The 22,994-nt window shown below is 37.1% G+C and overlaps 1 protein-coding gene across 6 annotated transcripts in view; it reads right to left on the reverse strand.

Moving 5' to 3' along the window:
• The window catches only part of WDR64 (WD repeat domain 64), a 229,641-nt gene that overhangs the window by 169,906 nt on the left and 36,741 nt on the right, over positions 1-22,994 (reverse strand). For 4 of the 6 annotated variants that reach the window (XM_007481554.3, XM_007481553.3, XM_007481555.2 and 1 more), the window contains 4 exons: positions 21,424-21,527; positions 17,802-17,831; positions 11,909-12,019; positions 2,403-2,617 (listed from right to left, as the gene is read on the reverse strand). In XM_007481554.3, the coding sequence (XP_007481616.1) occupies positions 2,403-2,617; positions 11,909-12,019; positions 17,802-17,831; positions 21,424-21,527 (460 nt within the window). The remainder of the gene's footprint in view (positions 1-2,402; positions 2,618-11,908; positions 12,020-17,801; positions 17,832-21,423; positions 21,528-22,994) is intronic. The other 2 variants (XM_016430227.2, XM_056816073.1) reach the window with 1 other exon arrangement.

The following is a 22,994-nucleotide window of genomic DNA, read 5'->3' on the forward strand; positions in this document are numbered from 1 at the left end:
TGTCTACCTCCACCCAGCTCTCCCATGCAGCAAAACACACACCAGGGTAAAACAGAGAGAGGGGCTAAACCAGGTTGAAGATAACCACCAGCCTTCAAGCCCACAGGGGAGTCAGCAGGAGGTCTACCCCAAGCACGAGAAGACTTCAGTGGAATGGTCAGATGAGAACGATATGTTCCAATGGCATTAGAGCAGGTGCTGTGGAGCACCTAGAGCTTGGTCAGACATCAAAGATGCCAAGGTCATCCATTGCATCCCGAGCCATTACCAGTCATCTTGGCTTTTGCCTTGGCACTGGATTTGGAAGGTCCTGGTAGAGAGAATGAAGCTGAAGACTGTGCAACTCTGCCTCACTTGAATCCAATTCACTTGCACGCCAAGACATCACCTGTGATGCCATTGGGCTTCTTCTAAAATGAAGGATGAACAACAAAAGCTAGAATTCAATACCTTAAATTCCAATTCAGTGCTATATCTCCAGCACCTTGAACAATGTAAGTCCAAAATGAAACATTTTTGTTGAATAGAATGCCAAAAGAGAGAATTTTTCAGTGGCTCCTAGAATTGCACTCTTTTACTTCTGATTCTCACCTTCCCACAAGCCTAACTAGCCCCTACCTTGCCAGATTTGGTGATCTGCTCTCTATAGGGGTACTTTTCCTCACTCAAACTACTCACATTTCAGAGGTATATAAATATCATTCATGCTTAGCATGGATTTCCTCTTTATAGAGGCTTGTGATGGCTATATACAAGAATACATTGACACAAGCGTCAATGTATATTAGCGTCTTATTATTTTATGAGCAAATCGTTAATCCTTCAAGTCTCTCTGAGGCACCCATAAAATGGAAACAAAAATATGAATGTGAACAAGAGCCTTTGGCTTTTTCTGACAGGTGGCATACATCTTGGTGAACGGAAGATTAATGCCCTATTCCAGTGTCTTGATGGAGAAGGCTCTGGGACCATCTGAGCCCTAGTTGAACAGTAATATGCCTGACATTTCTAGAACAACAGGTCACACAGCAGTGGGAGGGGGCAGGAGGGGCCAATGCCCCTTCAGTTTCACCCGCAGAACACTGGTGAGATAAGTAACTCTGTTCAGTTGTGACTGTCATCTAACATAGTAGGTGAGAAATGGAGCCAAATATTATGAGAATGTGTCACTCCTAAGAGTTCATCAATAGGGCTTGGCTTGATATGACAAAAGTAAAAGTCCCAGCCACTTATATTACATTTTATCCAGGTACTCTTCCTGAGAAGCAGCTTGGCATAGTAGATGGAACTGGCTTGAGAACTGACTTGGGCTCTGGGAATGTTGTCATTATTGTTGTTTAACTCTCTGTGATGCCCATGGACCATACTGCCCAGAGGGTTTTCTTGGCAAAGATAGTAGAGGGGCGTTTTCCATTTCCTTCTCAAATAGATGAACACAAACAGAGAGTGTGACTAACCCAGGGTCACACAGCCAGCAAGTGTCTGAGGTTGGATTTGAATTCAAAATTTTCCTGATTCCAGGTCTTGTGCTCCATTCTCTATCCCACTGAGCTATCTATCTGGGAGTACCACAATTCGGAGAATTCTTTGTGTGTTGGGGCAAAACACTTAAACTCTCAGTGCTCTAGATAACTCTTTTAGACCCTAAATTTCAGAGATGACTGTGTACTGATAGGGGTTTCTCTATCTGGGAATTATCTTTACTAATGAAATCACAGGTCTACTTCTGTCTTCCTGAACTTGTCTTATAATTGATTCTCATTATATGACCACTGTGGCTTTCTAAGGAGCGTGTGAATGTATGTATGTGTGTGGTTTTTTTTGGTGTGTGTGTATGTTAAGGGTTCATACATTCAATTTTCAAGTAAGGAGCTGAATCAGTCAGGCCTTGGGGGTTATGTGTTTTAATTGTGTGTTTGTGATAACCAAAAGAAATAACATCTTGCCCATGGAGGCAGAGGAAAGCTTCCCACTCAAGCACAGGGAGGCTAGAGAACATATCACACAAAATCTATTTTAGTCAATAAATGATACCATATGGGCATCCCTCCCATCAAGGAAAAGCATTCTTTTAGGACCAGAGATGATGAAACAATCCAAACCCAATGAGTCAATTCCTGGCTAGAACAAAAGTCTTCCCTACCATAGTATTTAATCCAAACCAATTTTAAATGTTTCTATACCAAGAACTAGGATATTTTTTGCTTCTTTCTCAGATTTAATTTTGTCTTGTTCGCAAGCTGACAAAAAAAAATGAAGCCAAATATTAAAATGGAAATAATGCTGGCCAAAATCAATGAAACACATTTGGGAAATCATCTTGAGATTCTTAGACCAAATGTCATCATATGTTGTGATGATGATAACTATTAAAATAATCAACCCCCAATTCAATTACTTACTTCTTGAAGGTCTTGGCGTCCAGTATCTGGGACTGCAATTTTTTCTTGTTTTTTGACTGTTTGAATCCAAAATCATCACTGTTTAAAGTGAACCTGTTCACAAAGCCACCATCATCTCCCATCAGGATATCATCTCTACAAAGGTGTTCAGTCATAGGCACCACACAAACACACAGAAGGCAGTGATCCATTGGCTTTATGATAAAACAGTTATCCTAAAGTGTAGAAAAGATATTTCATCTTTACTGACTGGTTATTCTCTTTCATCTCAGATTTGTTTTATAACTGGCTGAAAGCTTTACTTCCCAAGAGTAGATTGACAATATAAAAGGGATCTTGGGAGATCAGTCACATCAATCAAACAGTCTTTATTGTTCAGGTGTTAAGTGCCATAGAAGATATGGAAATATGAGATAAAATCCTTGATTTTAAAAAGTTTACAGTCTTGATGAGAAGAAAAAAACAGTCAATTATAAAATGGTTGGAGTTGTGATTAGCTCTAAGATATTTGAGTAAATTGGTTTAACCTCTGAGCATCTTTATCCTCATCTATCAAGTGAGGATAATAATGCCTATCATGTCTATACAAACAGGATAGTATATGTGCTAAATTTTAATATAAATTATGCTGCAGGAAAAAAAAGAGCAAAATCAACATGAAGCAAAATAATTGGGGAAGGTTTTATGGATGATAGAATTTATGGCAGATCTTAAGTAGCCTTTAACTTTCTTCTGTGAATAAGGAAAATACTGGAGCATGAATATGTATGAATATGAATGGTATGAATAAAGTATGAATAAAGGCACAAAGGCAGGAAGGAGGGTGAGATATGAGGAAAAGTGGAAAACTAGCTGATATAAAGTAAAGGGTGATCCTTGGGAGTGGACAGAGAGAAGATTGGCTAGATAGCATGGTCTAGATCATGAAAAGCTTTGAATACTATGCAAAGGACTATAGATGAAAAAAATCAGGGGAGAAACATTAAGGAAATTCTCCGATTAATTTTTTTGTAGTATGTGTGGAAAAATCCATATTAAGGCAAGTAAAAAATTATTTTAGACATCAAACAATAGATTCCACATTCTTTCTCAGTAGCATATAAGAACAAGAATACTCTGTATGAGAAAACTGATGTTTAAGCTAAATCTCTTCTATTTCCATTTGGCCCATTTCCTCTTTTTAAAAATTCAATGAAGTTTAAGATACAGTAGAAATTATTTTCTTTCATGGTAGGCCTTTTGGCATCAATTTCATCTCTTTGAGGGATCCAGAGACCCTAGAAGTTCCTATAAACAAAAACTGAATTATGAGACTCAGGGAATATATAATTGCAACAGGTAAGCAACCATGTAATAAGGGGAATAAAATTTGGTCACTGATAACCCAAACTGGTTATATCCAGTTGTTGTTTTTTTTTTCCCATTGATGTTGAGATACAGACTTTCTGCTCACTCTGTAGGGAATTGAAGTGATAGGTATTAGAGCCATATGGGAGAGCTAGGATTGCAATAGGACAGCTACAAGTTGTCATGGTCTGAGATTCTTATCTGCTAGTGACTACAATCAGTATAGGAAGAGCTAAGGCCACAGCTAATGCATACCTGAAACTGCAGAGGAAACTGGAAGAAGTGACTCAGAACCTGTGGAAGAGCTAAGATTGGAGTGGTCAAAACTGTTGAGAATACTATAAGTAAACAAGGCATGGAAGGAATATTTTCCTCACTAAAGTCATTCCTCTTTCTCACTTCTCTATTTCTATCACCATCTTTCTTGTCTCCTAGTTTATGACTTCAGTATTTATTATTGTTCAGTCACATCTGATTCTGATCAAATGGATTGTAGCTAAACACAGATTTTTTTTAAGCAAGCATATTAGATTGTTTTGCCATTTCCTTCTCCAGTGGATCCTTTTGTCAGTCAATCAGAAGTTAAGTAACTTGCCTAGCATCACATAGGTAGAAAGTGTCTGAGGCAGGATTTGAAATCAGGTTTCTTACTGACTCTAAGCCCAGTATGTTATCCACTGAAACACTTAGCTGCCTCCTAGGTATATAGAGGTTAAGTGACTTGCCCAAGATGACACAGATAAGAATTTGAATTCATATCTTCCTGACTCCAAGCCTACTACTACTCTACTACTCCAAGCCTACTATTCTAATTACTGACAGCTGCCTCCAATTTCAGCATTATCCTATATTTATCACTTTCCTTTACTCCCAATTTTTAATTAGTTGCCAAATTTTGCTATCTGCAGCATCTCTTCCATCTATCTCCTCTTCACTTACACAGTTTGGCATTTCTCTTCAGGTACTCTCCTGGCTTATTCCAACAGTCTCTAATTGATTTCTGCTCAAGTCTATGCCCACTCTAATCCATTTTACCTAATGCTGCCAGAGTAATTTTCCTTACGCATAAGTCTGACCATTTGACCCCTCTACTTGTCCAGCTCCAGTGGTTTTCTGTTGCCTCTAGGATAAAATATAAATTTCTCAGTTGTCGCTTTTAAAGCCAAACACAGCTTGGACCCAACCTATCTTTTCAGCTTCATTGGACATTCATCTCCATCCTGTACTCTATGATGCAGCTAGACTGGACTTCTAGCTATTCCTAACATTTCATATCCCATGTCCCGTCGCAGTGCCTTTTACTTACTAGCTGTTCCATGAGCCTAGAATTCCCTCCCTCTTTACTCTACCTCACCTCTACCTTCTCTTCCTTTAAAATGAAGTGCAGGCTTGAATATTCTTGTATAGATTTACATTTATTTACTTAATATTTATATTTAATACTGTATCTAGTTACACTAATGGGCAGCTAGGTAGTAAGTAGCACAGTGGATAGAGTATTGGGTCTCAAGTCAGGAAGATTCCCCTTCAAATCTGGACCAGACACTTTTTACTAGCTCTGTGATCCTGGACAAGTCACTGAACCCTGTTTGCCTCAGTTTCTTCATCTGTAAAAATGAGCTGGAGAAGGAAATGGCAAACGACTCTAACATCATTTCCAAAAAAACTCAAAATGGGATCACAAAGAGTTGGACGCCACTGAAAACAGATGAATAACAACAACAAATTGTGTTTATATTTGTTCCACACACTCTTCTCCCCATTTAGAATGTTAAGTCCCTTGTCAGTAGGGATAGTTTGATTATTTGTACTTGTGTCCTCAGTGCTTAGCACATACAACAATAACAATAACTAGCATTTGTATAGAACTTTATATTGTTCTCTAAAAACCTGATAAGATAGGTACACTAAGCACAAGAGCTTAATAAATGCTGTTGGTTATTTCTTTTACCAGACAAGCAATCCTTTTTTATAATCCTTTCAGTGATTTGCAGGTACCAGTAGTTCAAGACTTTTCTACCTAACATTGAGAATCTGGGAGGGAAAATAGGCTCTGGAAAAGCAGTTGGAGGTACTTGACCTCTGTATGTTTGTTTGTTTCATTTTTACTATATTCATTCAAATATGTGGCCATAATATGTTGAATATATATGTTATGTGTGTGCCAGCGTGAAATAGGAAGGGTTTTGATCGAGAGAAGACAGTGTTACATAGTGACATTATATTTGATATTTTAAGCAATATTTCATATCATTCTCAAGTTAAATTTCAAATTTTAGCAGGTTAACTGTCAGTTCCACCACTCAAAACGTCACTGTGATTGGGAGATTAGTCTAGGACAGTATTTGCAGGCTGAGCTCTCTCTGGTAGACACTTTCTGTAGTCTTCTAGGAAGTTATTCTCCACATACAAGAGAAAAACTCAGAAGTCCTGTTTGCTTGGTAGCTTGAATAGAAAGCAAATCAGACATCATAATCCCTTACTAGATAATTAATAAATTCTTTCTCTTGGCTTAAGGAAGACAGTACTTGAGTTGATTTGTATGGTTGTCATTATGGCAGTGCCCCAAATATCACATGTGAGACAAGAAGGTATCATACACACGACATCATCATCTCATTATGTCATGAAAATTTAGAAAACTTCTTCAGGGTATGATAATAAAAAGTACTAGATCAAATATACTAAGTAATTCATTAAAGAATAATAGCATAATACAGGAGAGAAAAAGCATTAAATTTGGAATCGTATTAATTGGATTTGATTTTGGTTCTCTCATTTGTTTTACTTTGAACAAATCATTAGATGGCTTGTCCTTTTCCATTTCTCTGATCAGAGAATTCAGGAAGCCAGGCTGGATACTGAAGTCAGTCAACTGGGAGAGGAAGGTCCTGGGATGCTAAAGCTTTAAATTTGAGTTTGTTGGGAGCAATGCTTCAGAGGAACTGAGTTAAATCATAAACCTAATGGCCCCCTTCTCCTCCCAAGAGACTAAGGGAGTACATGTGGGAGAAGGAGTAGGATTATGTTCTCCAGTTTTGGTAGAATTTTTTGTGTTTGTTCTTGCTATAGTTCTGAAGAAAATATCCTTTTATAAAATATGACATTAAATATTGACAAAAATTGAGGTTTCCTTACCTGCAAAATGTGGATAATGTGAAGTGTACCACACAAGGTTATCATGATGATCAAATGAAATAACATATATGTGGTCCCCTTTACCCAAGGAATTAAAAGTTCAGCTGAGGGGGGATCAGGAAAAAGACAGACAGACAGATCGGCAGAAAGAGACAGAGAGGCAGAGACAGAGAGAGACACAGAGAGAGGCAGAGACAGAGAGACAGAAGGGTTAGAGAGAGAGAGACAGAGACTCAGAGAAAGTCACAGAGAGAGGGCCAGAGAGAGAGAGAGAGAAAGAGACAGAGAGAAAAGGGTGTTACTATGGTTTTTGTTTGTTTTTTTTTGCTGCTCCCTGATTAGAATTGAGATGCTAGGAAAGGAGTATAGCTAAATGATGTCAGAACATCAAACATGACAAAAAACTATAGTAGTCATCATTTGCTGAGAATTTCGGTTTTGATATTCCTATTGGAGAAAGAATGCTGTCTATTTCTTCAAGATTTCTTTTGTATAGTCATCCACCCAGTCCCTAAAGCCAGTATTAAGATACCACTGTAGTTAATTAGAAGTATAATTTCTCTGTTTGTATTTTCATTTTCTCAAAAGCACCTGAAAGGGAAGGTAAGGTTGGCACAAAGACATACACAGAAGGAAATTTTCTTTCTAATTTCTGGAATTTGTCACAGGTTAGTTATAAACACAAACATTCAGAAGGAAATTTCCTTTCTAATTTCTGGGATTTGTCACAGGTTGGCTATAAACACAAGCATATACACATATAGAAGGAAATTCTCTTTCTGATTTCTGGGACTTGTCACCAGCTGGGGGACTCTAGACAAACCAAAGAGAATTTATTGCTATGTGTTATAGCTTTTAAAAAGCAGAGAAAAAGATTAAATGAAACTGCACTCAAAAAAAAAAGCCTTGGCTCAGAATGTTTGTGGTGTTCTGGTATAAAGCAAGGTCTGGTAAGTAGAAAACTAGATTCTTCTTTCTCAGAGGCAGCAGCTTCAAGAAATTCCTTCTCCACTGTTCTGCTGGGAAGCAGGCTAAAGAACCCAATTCTTTCCCTACCTCTAACAATGGCAGGCCTAAGGTCCCCTTGCTGTTGTGGAGGCTTAATTTAATAGGATGAATTGGGACAGAGCAAGTCTACCCACTTGAAGGTAGAAGTCAAGAGAAGAGCTAGTTTTCCATTTTTTCAGCAAACTCCATATTAACAATACTATTAAAACTGAAATGAGTTTTATAAACTTTAAAGTGCTACAAAGATATGTGTTTTGACTATCTTTCACCATGACTCTTCCTCCTCCACGGCCGCTTTATACTGTGAAGGTTAGGACTCTGAGTTATTGAAAATTAATGTTAGTTTAGTTAGTGGATGTCCAAGATACCCATCAACCATCAGTGGAAGACACTAGAGAATCTACTTTCAGGAGATGGGAGAACTGGTGCATTGGTGGACATCCCATCATTGACCTACACATAATTGGGAGTAGTCATTTCCCACTGGCTATATAACCAGGCCTGTCTGTGTCTTTAACATAGCCTAGTTTAGTAAAGCTGGAATTCTTCCTACAATCCCATCCAAAACTGAAAGATTCCTTCATTCACAACATGTGGTAAAGCCAAGAAAGAGGGTCTGAGGGTCTTCCTTCTCCTTCCTTTTAGGCCATGTGGTCCTGAGAAACAGGCTTGGGATATTTGGACATTTTTCTTTGTCTTCTTCCATTTTAGGTACAGGGAATGAAGTCTCAACCCCAAAGCTCTGATCAGAGAATTCAGATAGTCAGTTTAGGTTTTGAAGGCAGTCCAAGAGGAATAAACCTAGAGAGAAAGGGTCCTGGAATCCTAAAGCTTTGCATTTGAATTTGTTGAGAGCAACACAACAGAGGAAACGAAGTTAAATCATATACCTAATTTGTCTCCCTTCCCCTCCCAAGAGACTGAGGTGTTAGAGGTGGGAAAAGGAGTAGAATTATGCTCTCAGGTATTTGTTCTTGCTCTAGGCTTGAAGAAAATATCCCTTTGTAGAATATAATGGCATTAAATATTTAAGTGGAACTGGAGTGCTATTCACTGAACCCCTAAAATGGGGAACATACACAATGGGAGGACAGGGAGCCAATGATGGAGATAAGAGATTCCTCAATACTCATCCACACCAGAGAACCCTGGCAGGGGGTTTGGAGGTGGGGGATTGGGGGTGAGGATGGTGTAAAATATAACAAACCTGGCAGTCACTGAATGGGGCCGGTGTCAACCCATAGAATACTATACTTGCAGAAGAAGGTCCTAACAAACTGGAAGGATTTACATTGCAGTCCTAGTATTAGAGGCTTCATAGCTGTCCATGAACCAGCCTTAGAGTTCTGAGAAACTCCTCTTCAGGTTAGCTATAGGGTCATGGTCTTCAGGCCCAGCTGCTCTTAAAGAGTGTTGCAGAGAGGATTCCATCAAAATCAGTAGAGGCAGTATCCAAAGTGATGAAATTACGGATTCTTGATGCATTGAACAAATTAATTATTTTGACCAGAATTAAATTTTCCCTCAGTCTAAATAATGACTGTCCTTTCTGCTTTCCCTCAAACTTCCAACTTTCGAACCTCATGTTTTAGAGAGTGCTTTGTGAGGTTACTGCACACAGCAGATGAAGGTGAGGAGCATGATCCCAGTAGGCTCTGTGTTCTTCTACCTTTCAATTTTCTTCATTAATGTCTGAATGCTTTTAAAATTCTATTGCTCAGACTTTTGCCTCAGGTACCCTTGGTAGCCTGTTTAAAACACTGGTTTTTGATTGGATAAAACAAGTATACTCAAACAATCCCCTTTAAAAGATCTAACCCCACCTTGAGAAGAGATTATTTGCTATAAATGAAGAGGGTGTTTATGTGCTTTAACTTTTGCCATATAATACCAACAATGTAAACTCCCTGAAGGCAAGGACTTCCATTTTTGTATTTTGAGTGGCAGCACCTAGTACAATATCTGGTACATCATAAGTAATTTAATAATAATAATAGTTAACTTTTACATAGCACTTATGTACCAGGCACTGTGCTTTTCATATTTGATCTTCTCAACTACCCTGAGGTTAGGGGCTATTATTATTTTCATTTTGTGATGAAGAAACTAAGGCAAGAAAGGGTTAAGTGATTTGCCTAGCATTGCACAGCAAGTAAGGAGATGAGTTGGATTTGGACTCAGGTTTTCTTGACTCCAAACTCGAGCTCTATCCACTGTGCCAGTAATAATAACTTATCAATTTATTGTATTTCATCTCAGTTTTGTTGCCCTTTCTCTTGGCTTGTGTTTTTGTGGTCATTGTGTATAATTATTACTTCCCTCTGGATCACTTCTCACTGATTCTCTAATTTCTTCTTTTTGGTCATTTCTTATAGAAAATTTCCCTTACATTGATATTGGCATAACTAATAAAAACCTATTGAATAATTGTATTTCATTTTAGTTTGGTTGCCCTTCTTTGTTGGCTTGTGTATTTGTGGTCAATAGCTGTAATTGTTATTTCCTGTTGGCTTGATTAATACAAATCTTCCCAGTGCTTCTCTAAATTCTTCATATTGGTCAATTTTTATGCATATTTCCACACACTGATATTGACATAATTTTTTCAGCCCTTCTCTAAAACCTGAGGTTCCAGGTTTTTTGCAGTCACAAAGAATGCTGCTAGCACTATTGTTCTGCTTTAATTAGCATTCTTTTGTACCAGGTAAAGGAATGTCTACTGGAAATGTGAAAGGGAGAAAGGCATCACTACTATCATTGACCTGGAGGTAAACTAGAAAATATAAAACTCAATGATTTGTTTATTGTGCAGTTTCACAAGATAAGTACTTGAATGTTAAAGTTAGGAAATCTGGTTTGCTAGGCAGCCATAATTCAGAGACATCAGGATATGCCTGTTCACTATGTTTAGGAAAAAGCAAGCATATCCTTTAAAATGTTTATGTCAATAACAGTTACTTACTATGTTGTGAAATTGTGACCTAGATAGCATAAGTAGTTTCCCTACATTCTTTCTGCACAAAAAAATAGGTCCATTGGAAGGCTAATAATAGTTCATTGGATATTTAATTTAGAGCTTGAAGAGCTCCCAAAAGCCATCTGCTCCAACCTTCTCATTTTAAAGATGAGGAAACTGAGATGAAAGGAGATGTCCAAGGTCTCACAGGTCAAAACTGGTAGAGTTAAATGAAACCTGAATCCTATCCATCCTGCAAGAATACCAGCTCTAGTCCTACCTCTTCCACAGTCTCCCTACATGACTCAAGCCCACTGTTATAATTACAGAGGATATTCTGTGACACACAATTAACCGAACACTACCACTACCCACTGCCTTGCTCTTTTATTTTCCATGTATTGGTTTCTTCTTCAGATTTTTAGTTCCGCCACTGACACTTAGATTATAAGCTCTCAGCTCTCTGAAGAGAGGGACTGTTACTGCAGAACTGGTAGCACCTGTCAGCACCCTGTTAGGCACATAGTAGACGTACACATGACAATAAATGGTAACCTTGCAACGCTTGAAGGAGTTGAAGTGCCTCTGCCCTAACTATTGACTTTACTTCCAAAGTTAGGCAGCTCATTTTAATGACATTCTTACCCAATAAATTCTGGGCCCGGAGAGAGACCCACAACTTGGTAATAGGTTGATAGACTAATATAAAGAATGAGATAAATATGTTTAAGGATAAGGTAGGAATTTGTTTTTCTTGATTTTACATATTTGATGTAAGAGTTTTAAACCCATTTAAGATTGAAGGAGGTAAGAGAAGAAAAAAAAGAAATGCTCTATAATTTAAAAATAAATAAAATTTAAAAGTAAAAATGTAAAAAACCATGCCCAAATCAGAGAAAATATTCAGAGACTATCATAGTGGACAAAAAGAATTGATGTCTCCATATCTTCTTCCTGCAAAATGGTCTAAACAAAGCTGAGCAAGACACAAATGCCAAACCACCAGCATTACTAATCAAAAGGGGCTCATGTCCCTAAACTTCTCTTGGTACAGTACCTTACTATTCCCCTGGGCTTTATAATCCCAGATGATGATGGTTCTTTCTGTGACTGCAACAACTCGTTTTAACTGAGAGAGGTAATCACATCCTGTAATCCAAGAAGTGTCCTAAAAGAGAAACAAGAGAAACAAATTAACCCCATCTTACACATCATGTCCTAACCTTTTCAGTCTCAAGATCCCTTTACATACTTAATAATTATTGAGGATTCCAAAGAGCTTTTGTTTATGTGGATTATATAGTAGCGGTGACAAAAGCAATAATATTTATATAGCACAGATTACATGCTAGACACTATGCTAAGTGCTTTATAGTTATTTCATTTCATCCTTACAACTACTCTGGGAGGTAGGAGCAACTATTATTCTCATTCTACAGGTTAGGAAACTGAGGCAAATAGCCATCAAATGACTTGCCCTAAGATCACTCAGCTAATAAATATCTAAGGCTGGATTTGAACCCATTTTCCTGACTCCAGGTCAAGTACAGTTTGTTTGTTTGTTTGTTTGTTTGTTTGTTTTAACCCTTACCTTCTGTCTTGGAATCAATATTGTATATTGATTCCAAGGCAGAAGAGTGGTAAGGGCTAGACAGTGGGGGGTTAAGTCTTCCTTGTCTTCTTTAAGGAATATTTGAGAAAGGGAAGAGTAGTAGAGGCAGAAGAGTCAGAGAACACTTCACAGGAAATGGAACAACTGAGTTGAGCAGGGGAGGAGGATGAAAATTCTGAAAGGCAGAGATGAGGTTGGGTGGTATTCCAGGGATGGCACACCACACCTGCAAGTGCCCAGAAGTAAAAAATAGAATGTTGAATTTGGGGAACACATAGTAGCTTAGGTTGTATACAGTGTACAAAGTGGAATAATGTGATAAAAAGACTGAATGTTAGATTAGTATTTGATTATATTAGGAGGCAGAGGAGTTTGTAATTTATTATAGAGGAATAGGGAGCTACTAAAGGCTTTTGAGCAGGGTAGTTACATGGTTATATCTGTGCCTTAGGAAGATAAGTTTGGCAGCCATATGCAGGATAAACCAAAGAAAGGAGAAAGAAGAACAAGGGAAATCATTAAAGATGCAATTACAAAATTTTAGGTAAGTATCAATGAGAGCTTGTATTAAGTATTTGACCAGAAGAGTAGGGGAAAAGGAGTGAGCACGTGAACTATAGTGAAGACAGAATCAGCAGTATTTGGCCACTGCTTGAATATGGACAGAAATGGAGCAACATTTTCTAAGTCTAGTCCCACATCACATTTTTTTTCCTTCCTTATCAATGAGTTGATTCCAAACTCTGGGGCCTCTACCTCATTCTCTTATCTTTATTTGCCCTGTCCCCTTACCCTTTTGATCTCCACCAGCTATTCCCTTACCTTCCCCTTCCTAAATCTCCTAGGATTCTAAAAACAAATGAAAGTACTGTCAGGGTTTGTCTTCATTGTTCTTTGCCTTCTCTTTCTCCAATCTTTGCCTCTACTTTCCATCACTCTTCTCTCTCCCCTGCAAATAACCCATTTACATCATATTTCTTTCTGTGGAGACTACAGTTCTCAAACGTGTCTGAAATCCCAGTAAAAGTGAGTTTAAGGTATATTTTTAAAAAGACAATCTTAAAGAAAAGGAGCATTGTCCAGTGGAAAGAGAAACAAGCCGAAGAGGAATATGAAGATCAAGGTTCAGGGCTCAGTCCTGCCATTAACTAGCTATATGACTTTGGATATTTTTAAACATCTCATACTTTACATGTCAAAAGTAGAACTCATTGTCTTCTCCCTAAAACCTTCCTTTTCCATATTTGCCCTTTACTGTCAAGGGCACTACCTTCCCCTCAATCACCTATGCTCTCTACTTAAGTGTTATCTTTGACTTCTCCCTCACACTACACATCTCACATATCCAATTTTTTGCCCAGTTTCGGTGTTTCTACCTTCACAACATCATTTCTATATGCCCTCTTCTCTCCATTCACATTTCTGTTAACTTAGTACAAGCCCTTATTATCCTCATTTTAGAGATCACATGCCCAAACTGCACCTTCAAGCTGTCCTGTAAGCCCCCTGCCTTACCCAGAGAGCAGAGGGAGGAAGTGCTCACATTGGACTGCTGGGCAAAGGGACTGGGGTGTGGTGGAGAGGGGGAAGGGAGCAGGCTCCACACAGCCCTCGATTATTATAATAACCTTCTTCTTGATCTTCTTGTTTGAATTTTCCTCTCATCTATTCTCCACTCTATTGTCAAAGCAATTTTCCTGAAGCACAAGTCTGACTAATGTCACCCTCCTACTCAATCAGTTGCCTCATGATCAAATATAAAATTCTCTAACATTTAAAGCCCTTTACAACCTGGCCCTTTCCTACTTTTCCAGTCTTCTGATACTTTATTCCCCTCTATGTATATAAGCCAAGAATACTGGCTCTCTTGTTGTCTCTTGACTCCATGACTTTTCTTCATTCATTCATTCATTTGAAAAACCCTTACCTCCTGTCCTAGAATCAAAGCTAAGAATTAATTCCTAAGCAGAAGAGCAGTAAGGACTAGGCAGTAGGAGTTAAGAGACTTGCCCAGAGTCAAATAGCTTAGAAGTATCTGAGGTCAAATTTGAACCTAGAACCTCCTGTCTCCAGGGCTGGTTCTCTATTCCATTCGCTGAGTCAGCTAGCTATTCCTCTCTATGACATTTCTCTAGCTGTGCTCCATGCCTCCCTCTCAAAAAAATGCTTGAATGATTTTTGACTACCATTCTCTTTCTGGGACTATTTCCTGATCTGAAAAATGAGGTTAGAGTAGATGATTTCTGAAGTCTCTTCCAACTTTTATTGTTGTTCCAGCTTTACTATTCTTTTACAATCAATTTCAAACAGTAGCACCTATGTGGCCACTAAGATACTGAAATCTTCCTTTTGTTGTTTAGAACATATAGGTGTTACCTACTTAAAAGATCAATCAAATTTCTAAGCTAGCAAAATATATTTGAACACAGAAAATTATCTGCCACTTTGGAACTGAATTAGCCAGAACCCTCTATTAACTCCTCTTCTCTATTCAGGGCATTCCAGCTCCATCTTCTTGCCTTTGCCCATTCTGCTCCCCAGGAATGGAATACTCTGCCTCATCACCCCAGAGAATCCTTCCTTTCAAACACTACTCAACTGCCCCTTCCTACAGGAATCCTTTCCTGATCTCCCTAGTTGCTCAAGCTCTTACTTCTCCAAAATTACTTTGTATTTATTAATATATCCAAATCTGCTACCTAAGGATAATTGAATCTGTAGTGTAATGGTAAAATAGAATTTTATCCCAGCTTCTACTCCTCTCCTCCTCCTCCTCCATCTTCTCTTCCTTCTCCTCTTCTTCCTCTTCTTTCTCCCTCTTCTTCCTCTTCCTCTTTCTCCTTCTACCTCCATATTTATACTGAATTTTCTCAAATCTATATATCCTGCCTCTATTGCTTCTCTGTTGGTTCTCCAATTTCATACCTCTTGGTGCCTTTTGGACTTCTCAAACTGGATGCCCAATAAACATTTCAAACATATCCAAAACAGAAGTCACTATCTTTCCCTCAACCACACTCCCAGTCCCAATGTCAAATTTCCTTATATTACCATAGAGAGCAACATCATCTTCCCAGCTCTTTGGGCTTCACTATATTTTCCCCCCATATCTGATCTATTGTCCAGGCTGTTGATCTCATTTTTGCAACATTTCTCAAATATACCCCCTTCCCTTCTAGGACATTGCCACAATTCTAGTGCAGGCCCCTATCACCTCACATTGGGCTATTTCAAAAGCTTGTAGGTGGGTCTGCCTGTCTCAATTTCCTTCTCACTCCAATCCATCCTTCATTCAGCCACCAAAATGATTGTCCTAAAGCAAGCACTGAACACATCACCCCCAAATGCTACTCCTAACTCAATAAACTCCAGTGGTTTCCTGTTGCCACCAGGATCAAATACTAAATACTGTTTGTCATTCAAAGCCCTTCATAACCCAGCCCTCTCCCATCTTTTATATGTTACTTCCTGCCATGTACACTTTCATTCAGTAACACTGACCTGACTATTCCATGAATAAAAACACTTCACCTCTCGGCTCTGGACATTCTCCCTAGCTTTCCTCCATCCCATATGCAGAATGGCTCTCCTTCTTCCACTGTTTACTGATCTCCTTGGCTTACTTAAAGTCCTGTCTAAATCCCATCTTTATAAGAAGTCTTTCCCAAGTTTAAATAACCTTCTTTCTTGTTAATTCCTATTTATCCTGTCTATAGTTTGCTTTGTATGTTATCTCCCTCATTTAGATCAAAGCTCCGTCATGATAGGGATTGTCTTTGGTTTCTTTTTGTATCTAGAACTTTGCACAATGCCTGTCACCTAATAACTTAATAAATGTTTATTGGTTAACTGAATCTTCTTCCTCCTTCCTTTCCTCCTCCTTTTTCTTCTTCTGCTGCCTCTTCCTCATCTTTTTGTCTTCCTCCTCTCCTGATGCATTCAGTGTAGTATTATAAATCTCAGAAAGTCTATCTACTAGATGTCAGTTACTACAAATGAACAATTTAATTCTATATCTGAGCATAATACAACTGCAAAATCTACAGCACTAAGTTGAGTAAATCCATATATATTCTCTCTGCATAATAAAATTCTTTAATATTAATTTATAATCACTCATGCCACTCCTTTGTAGAAGATTCACTGATTTTCTGTTATATCTACAAATATATTATTTTCAACCTCATAGTGGACAGAGCACAAGACTTGGAGTGAAGACCTCAGTTCTAATTCTGTTTTAAACATAGAGTAGCTATGTGACTCTGGGCAAGTCACTTTCCATGTATCTCTTTTTCCCAGTTTCCTCATCTGTAATATGGAGATAATATCACTTACCTCACAGGGTTAATGAGGATCCAATGGGTTAACATATATAAAGTCACTTTTTAAAACTATGAAATAAATATTTTTAGTTTATAATCTGTTTTAAAAATAAGGAAATGAGGTTCAGAGGAGTTAAATATTTTTAGTGAGTATCAGAAGTCAGATTCAAACCCAGAACTCCTGATTCTAAGCCCAATACTGTTTCTGATAAACTAAGAATCCAAACTTCCTGAATTTAAGTCCAATATTGGCTCCACTATATTTTCTCACCTGCCCTACCTTCTTGCATTGCTATATCTCCAACACTCAATAGGAGAATATAGGAAGGAGGTGATTTATTTTCTCCTGTTCCATTCAGAGTTATGGAAGAATTCTAATAGAAAGTGTGTCTCTATGGTTTTATAACAGCACCCCCTTGTCTATCTTATTACCAAGGGGAAGAAGCAGGTCCAAATCCTTGAATTTTAAGCTTAAAATTCAAGAGGCTTTCCAAATATTTTTAAACATATTTAGTTATTCTACTGCTGCCCCCTAGTTGTAAACAGGGCCACTATTTTTATTAAGGAATTTGCACTTCCCATTTTTCTGGATGACTAAAAATGAATTGGCTATGTTGGGGTTTTCTCCAATTCTGACCTTCTGTGATGACTGATTCATTACAAAGTATGGTAGATGCATCTGATTAAATATCTGGCTTCCTTTCTCAGTGGGTTTTGATTTACTGAGATTTACTCAGTATTTAACCTCCTTAAAAGATGTAAGTTTGGCCCTTTGGGCAAGTACTCAAGATTTAAAGTCTCTTTAGATTTCCTGGCCACCTCAACTCATAGTCTAGTGGAAAAACCTGATGAGGAGTCAAGGACACCTTACTTTGAACTTGGGCTCTGACACATCCCAGAGCAAAATAAGAAGACATTTGTTTATTTTTAGGCCAATTTATGTGCTTTCAATTTATTGCTAAGAAACTATCTTCCAACTTCCCTTTCAATTAATGAAAAAGAAATGAAATACTTACTGTAACATTGATGGTTGCCTGAACCCTCATCTGCAAAAAAAAAAAAAGAGAGAGAGAGAAAGCAAGCACAAAACAAAGCAGGAAGAAAGCATATGAGACACTGAAATTAAGAAGAATGCTAACAATGAAAGCCCACTCCAAAATGAAGCCATTTTCATATACATGCTTCATGTTATCCTCCTTCCCTCTCCTCCCTAGCCCATCCCCTTTTCCTCCTGAGAAGCTAGCAGCACGGCGCAGTCCACGCCCTCTTTGGACAAGTCCGGCAAGGAAGAAGCTTATCTTGAAACATGCTGATGACACCTCTGCTCCCAGTTTCTTATTCTTTCCCATTCATTTTGTACTTGTTTTTGCCAACTAATTCATTTCTCTGACACCACAACACATCATTTTAAAGTCTTTCTATTGCAACTGTATGTTACTTGGCTCCCTGTGATGAAAAGTTTATAGTGAAATGATATCCTCAATAAGATTTTTTTAAAAAACCCTCTTAGACAATAATAATAAAAGTTTATATAGAGCTTTATGGTTTGTTAAGAGCTTTGCACATGTTATTTCATTTGATCCTCACAGCCCTGAGAGGTAGGTACAATTATTAGACTAATTTTACAAATGAGGAAACTGAGGCTCAGGGAGCTTTTTGTGACTTGTTGAGAATCACACAACTAATGAATATCTGAGGAAGGATTAACAAGGATTTATTAAGTCTACTGGGATGTCTCCACCCACCCCCCAAAAGAGAAAAAATATGCTTCAGGCTACAATCTGAGTCTATAATTGGGGAGGGAGAGAATTTAGAACTGAAAATTAGATAGAATAGAATAAATTTCTAAAGTTCTTGAGCTAATGGGAAAGGACCTGTTTGCACAAAAATATTTGTAGCTGTGCTTTGGCAAAGAATTGTAAACTAAAGGGATTTCCCTCAATTGGGGAATGGCTGAACAAATTGTAGTACATGATGGTGATGGAATACTATTGTGCTATAAGGAATAATGACCAAGATGATTTCAGAAAGAACTGAAAAGATGTACATGAACAGATGTAGAGGGAAAAAAGCAGAACCAGGAGAAAATTATACACAAAAACTGAAATATTGTGGGATGATTGAATGTGATAGACTTTGCTACTAAGGGCAATACAATGATCCAGGACAATTCTGAGGGACTTATAAAAAAGATGCTATCCACCACTAGAGAAAGAACTGTTGGAGTAGAAATGCAGATGGAAACATGAATTATCACTTATTTATTTGGGAATATGATTTGGGGTTTGGGTTTTATAAGTTTATTCTCTTATGAAAATAAATAATATGAAAATATGTTTTGAGTGATAATACATGGGTAATCCAGGAGAACTGCTTATCAGTTCGTTGGGGTGTAGGGAAGGGAGACAGCATGAATCATGTAACTTAGGAAAACTTACATGTAAATTTGTTTTTGGAATAAAATAAAGATAAAAATAAACAAGTAAAGTTTATGAGCCAAGCACTGTGCTTAAATGTTGGGGATTCAAAGAAATGCAAAAGATAATCTCTATTTTTAAGGAGCTAACAGTCTCATTAATGAATAGGGCTTCTTATGAGAGGGAGGAGAGAAGGAAATGTTTACAAAGAGCCTACTATATGCCAGGCATGGCGCTAAGTAATTGAACAATTCCTCATTTGATCTTTATAACATGTTATTATGAGGTGCTGTTATTATTCCCATTTTACAGCTGAGAAAATAGAGGCAAACAGAGGATAAATTACTTTGCCCAGGGTAACAAAGCTTGTAAATGTCTAATATTGTATTTCTTTTTAGAGATAGGAAAAATAAAGTTTTGGAAGGAAAATAGAGAAAAGAGAAGTACCTCATACTTAATTTTCAGTTCTTTTTCTCTGCTCCCCTCAGCCCAATTTAATGGAAGATATATGCTGAAGGCTTTTTAATTCTTATAGAGGTTTTATCCTTAAAGCTAGTGAACATATAAAAAAATTTAATCTCCACTGCAGTTTGTATTATAACATTTTTATTTTATATCCCCAGGTCTTTCAGAAAACATCAGAAAATTTATATATTATATTTAGTCTTCAATAAAGAACATGAATTATGGATCAGACTATTGTAAGATATTCCAATATAATCACATATTTTGTCTTTTGATAATTTATTACTGTGACCAGTTCTCAAAAATAAGTTTTCCTCTCTAATATATTGTCACATATAGCTAGCTAGTACAGTGGATAAAGAATTGAACCTACAGACAGGAAACCTGAGTTCAAATTCAGCCTCAAACAATTATTAGCTATGAGATCCTTAGTTTCCTCAATTGAAAAAGTATAGTATTGGAAATTGGAAATTGGAAAAGGATAGTAGCACCTATTTCCCATGTTTCTCGTGAGTATCAAACGTAAAGCACCCAGTTCAATACCTGACATATAGCAGATGTTTAATACATCCTTCTTCCTTCCTTCCTTCCTTCTTTCCTTCCTTCCTTCCTTCCTCATCCCCTCCTTTTTTTCTTTTTAGGGAATTCAATATTTTAAATAACTTGATTTTATTTGTTTTAATGTTGAATATAATCATGTTTGTAAATGTAATTGATTCAATGAATTAAGTTTATATATTAAAATAAGCATGATTTTTAAATACTAAATACTATATATATGCAAATAATTATCTGACTGAATAAAAACACATTACACACACATTTCTCCCTGATTGGAAATGTATACATTAAACTTCACTTTGAGCACCAATAAATCCTGAACTTTTTTTTAAAAAACAAAAGCTACAACCTCTCATTTCAGATTATTTTTTGTTCCCAAATTAGTTTGCTTTCTAGAAAAGAGAAAAAAAAATCAACCCAATTATGTTATAGAAAGAAACAAAGGGTATCAACTAATTTCAGTTTTCAGGTCTTACATAAAGAAAGCCCTTTCTTCAACTGCCAATAAACTGGAAAACTAGAATGCCTTAGTGGTATTAATACTAAATTGTCAGGGTAGCCAGCTGGCTCAGTAGATGGGGAAACAGGTCTAGAGAGGGGAGAGCCTGGCCTCAGATACTTCCTAGCTGTGTGATTCTGGGCAAGTCATTTAACCCTAATTGCTTACCCCTTATCACTCTTCTGTCACAGAATCAATATTTAAAATCAATTCTAAGATGGAAGGTAAGGATTTAAAAAGCACTGAATTATTATCTTTGTAGTTTCATGATACCGTATAGAAATGATCAACATGACTCCTATTAAAATCTCCCAGTGGTATAATGAGTTGGAGATGAAAGCTTATAAATTTAGGAAAAAAGAGACTCAAAGTAACTTTGAGCTACCAGACTATATTTTGCAGGGTATTTTAAAAACCACTTTCCTATGAATATTTTTAAATTTTTTCATCTAAGCACTAATCCAGGTTTATCCTATGATTGTATCAGTACTGTGCTGTGCAGCAGAGAATTCTGGGACAGTGCCAGGTATGATGTTCTCAATATCACAAAAATGGATTGTAGAGTTTGCATTTTCAAGGATTTGACTATTTTTTATTTGGGATGATCATTTCAAATTGTGGTTTGCATTCTTGTCTGTTATACTGAAAAAAATTCGCTATTGAAAAAAATAATAAAAAGACAACTTTTCATATTACCTGACTGTTGAAGACTGTTATTGTTCCTTTCTGAGTTGCTGTTATTAGGAAATCCATTTGAGGAATCTTGACAAGACATTTAACCACATCACGTTTCCTGCCACCTGTCAATGTCATAATATAATTAATTTGATTTCCCAACTGAAGAGACTCCAAAATACATTTTTTTATTAAAAAAAAAAAAACACAACAAACCACTAATTTTGCCAGAAAGCCTCAGGGCACAACTAAACCAGATAAAACTCACCCAAATAGTATTAACTGCTGCTAAAATCTATCAACCTGCTAACACAGAGGTAGTGAGTCAAATGCTACATAGAACTCTGAAAGAAAAGCGGTGGTCATAGAAAGGGCTCATATTTTCTGTTACATTCCACAGTGGGTTTTTTGTTTTGTTTTTCTAAAGCACTATCACTCCACCGAGATTTTCTCGGCTTTAGAATCCTAGCTTTTCTCAGTCATAGTGACTTACTGGATATAGAGTTAATGATATTTGCAGCTCTCCAATATTAAGAACAAAACTAATTTACTTCTCTGAAGTTTCATTTTATTGTAGTTTATTTCAAATAATTTTGAATATCTGCAAAATACATCTGGTCAAAATTCTCTACTCACATTTATAATATACGGTAGGAAAAACAAACACAAAGGATAATTGACTAAAGTTGTTATGGTTCTTCTATCTCTTTACAGTTAGAAGGGTCAAATAGGACAGATAGTGAATATTGACTATGTTAAAGTAATCTCTTAAAACTATTGCCAAGTCTTCCTTTGTTCCTAAAAATTTCATGGTTTGTATAATAGGTCACTCCACTCTTTCATCAAGGCAAGATGCTTGCTCCAAAAATAAGCAGGTGAAAATAACAATAGTCTCATAAGGTTGTGGAGCCTCTCCTGTCCAATCAATATTCAATATTTCCATGTTTCAAGCCTTGATCCATAACAACGTCACATCAGTCCAGGAAATCGCTAGTGTGGATAATAATGGAATCATTAATAAAAATTTTTGAACTACTAAAGAGAGAAATCATTGCCATTAGCCAAATCTGCTTTATTAGGCAACTCAAATCATGAAAATGTTTATTAATATCACAATTCCCTTCTTTCTTTTGTTTGAGGACTCTTTACAATCTTACTTGAGTCTTTGTTTTAGGGAGATTGGTGGGAGCAAAATATCCCCTTTAGAGGCTGTTGTCTAACAAAGCAACCCTCCATATGTTCAAAAGTTATAAGAGGAGGGAGCTGGGTGGCTCTGTAGATTGAGTGGCAGGTCTAGAGACAGGAAGTCCTGGGTTCAAATGTGACCTCAAACACTTCCTAGTTGTGTGACCCTGGGCAAGTCACTTAACCCCATTGCTTAACCCTGACCACTCTTCTGCCTTGGAGCCAATACACAGTATTGCCTCTAAGATGGAAAGTGAGGTTTTTTTTTTTTTTATTTATAATATTCCTTGAAAATATAATAATGGAATTAACTTTGACAACATTGATTATATCAAACAAAGTGTAAAACAGTTCCCTGTTATATTATCCAAAATGTTTGTTATTCTCACTATGGCAGCAGAGGATGT

The sequence above is a fragment of the Monodelphis domestica genome, chromosome 2 (genome assembly GCF_027887165.1).
Source record: "Monodelphis domestica isolate mMonDom1 chromosome 2, mMonDom1.pri, whole genome shotgun sequence".
NCBI classification, from domain to species: Eukaryota; Metazoa; Chordata; class Mammalia; order Didelphimorphia; family Didelphidae; genus Monodelphis; species Monodelphis domestica.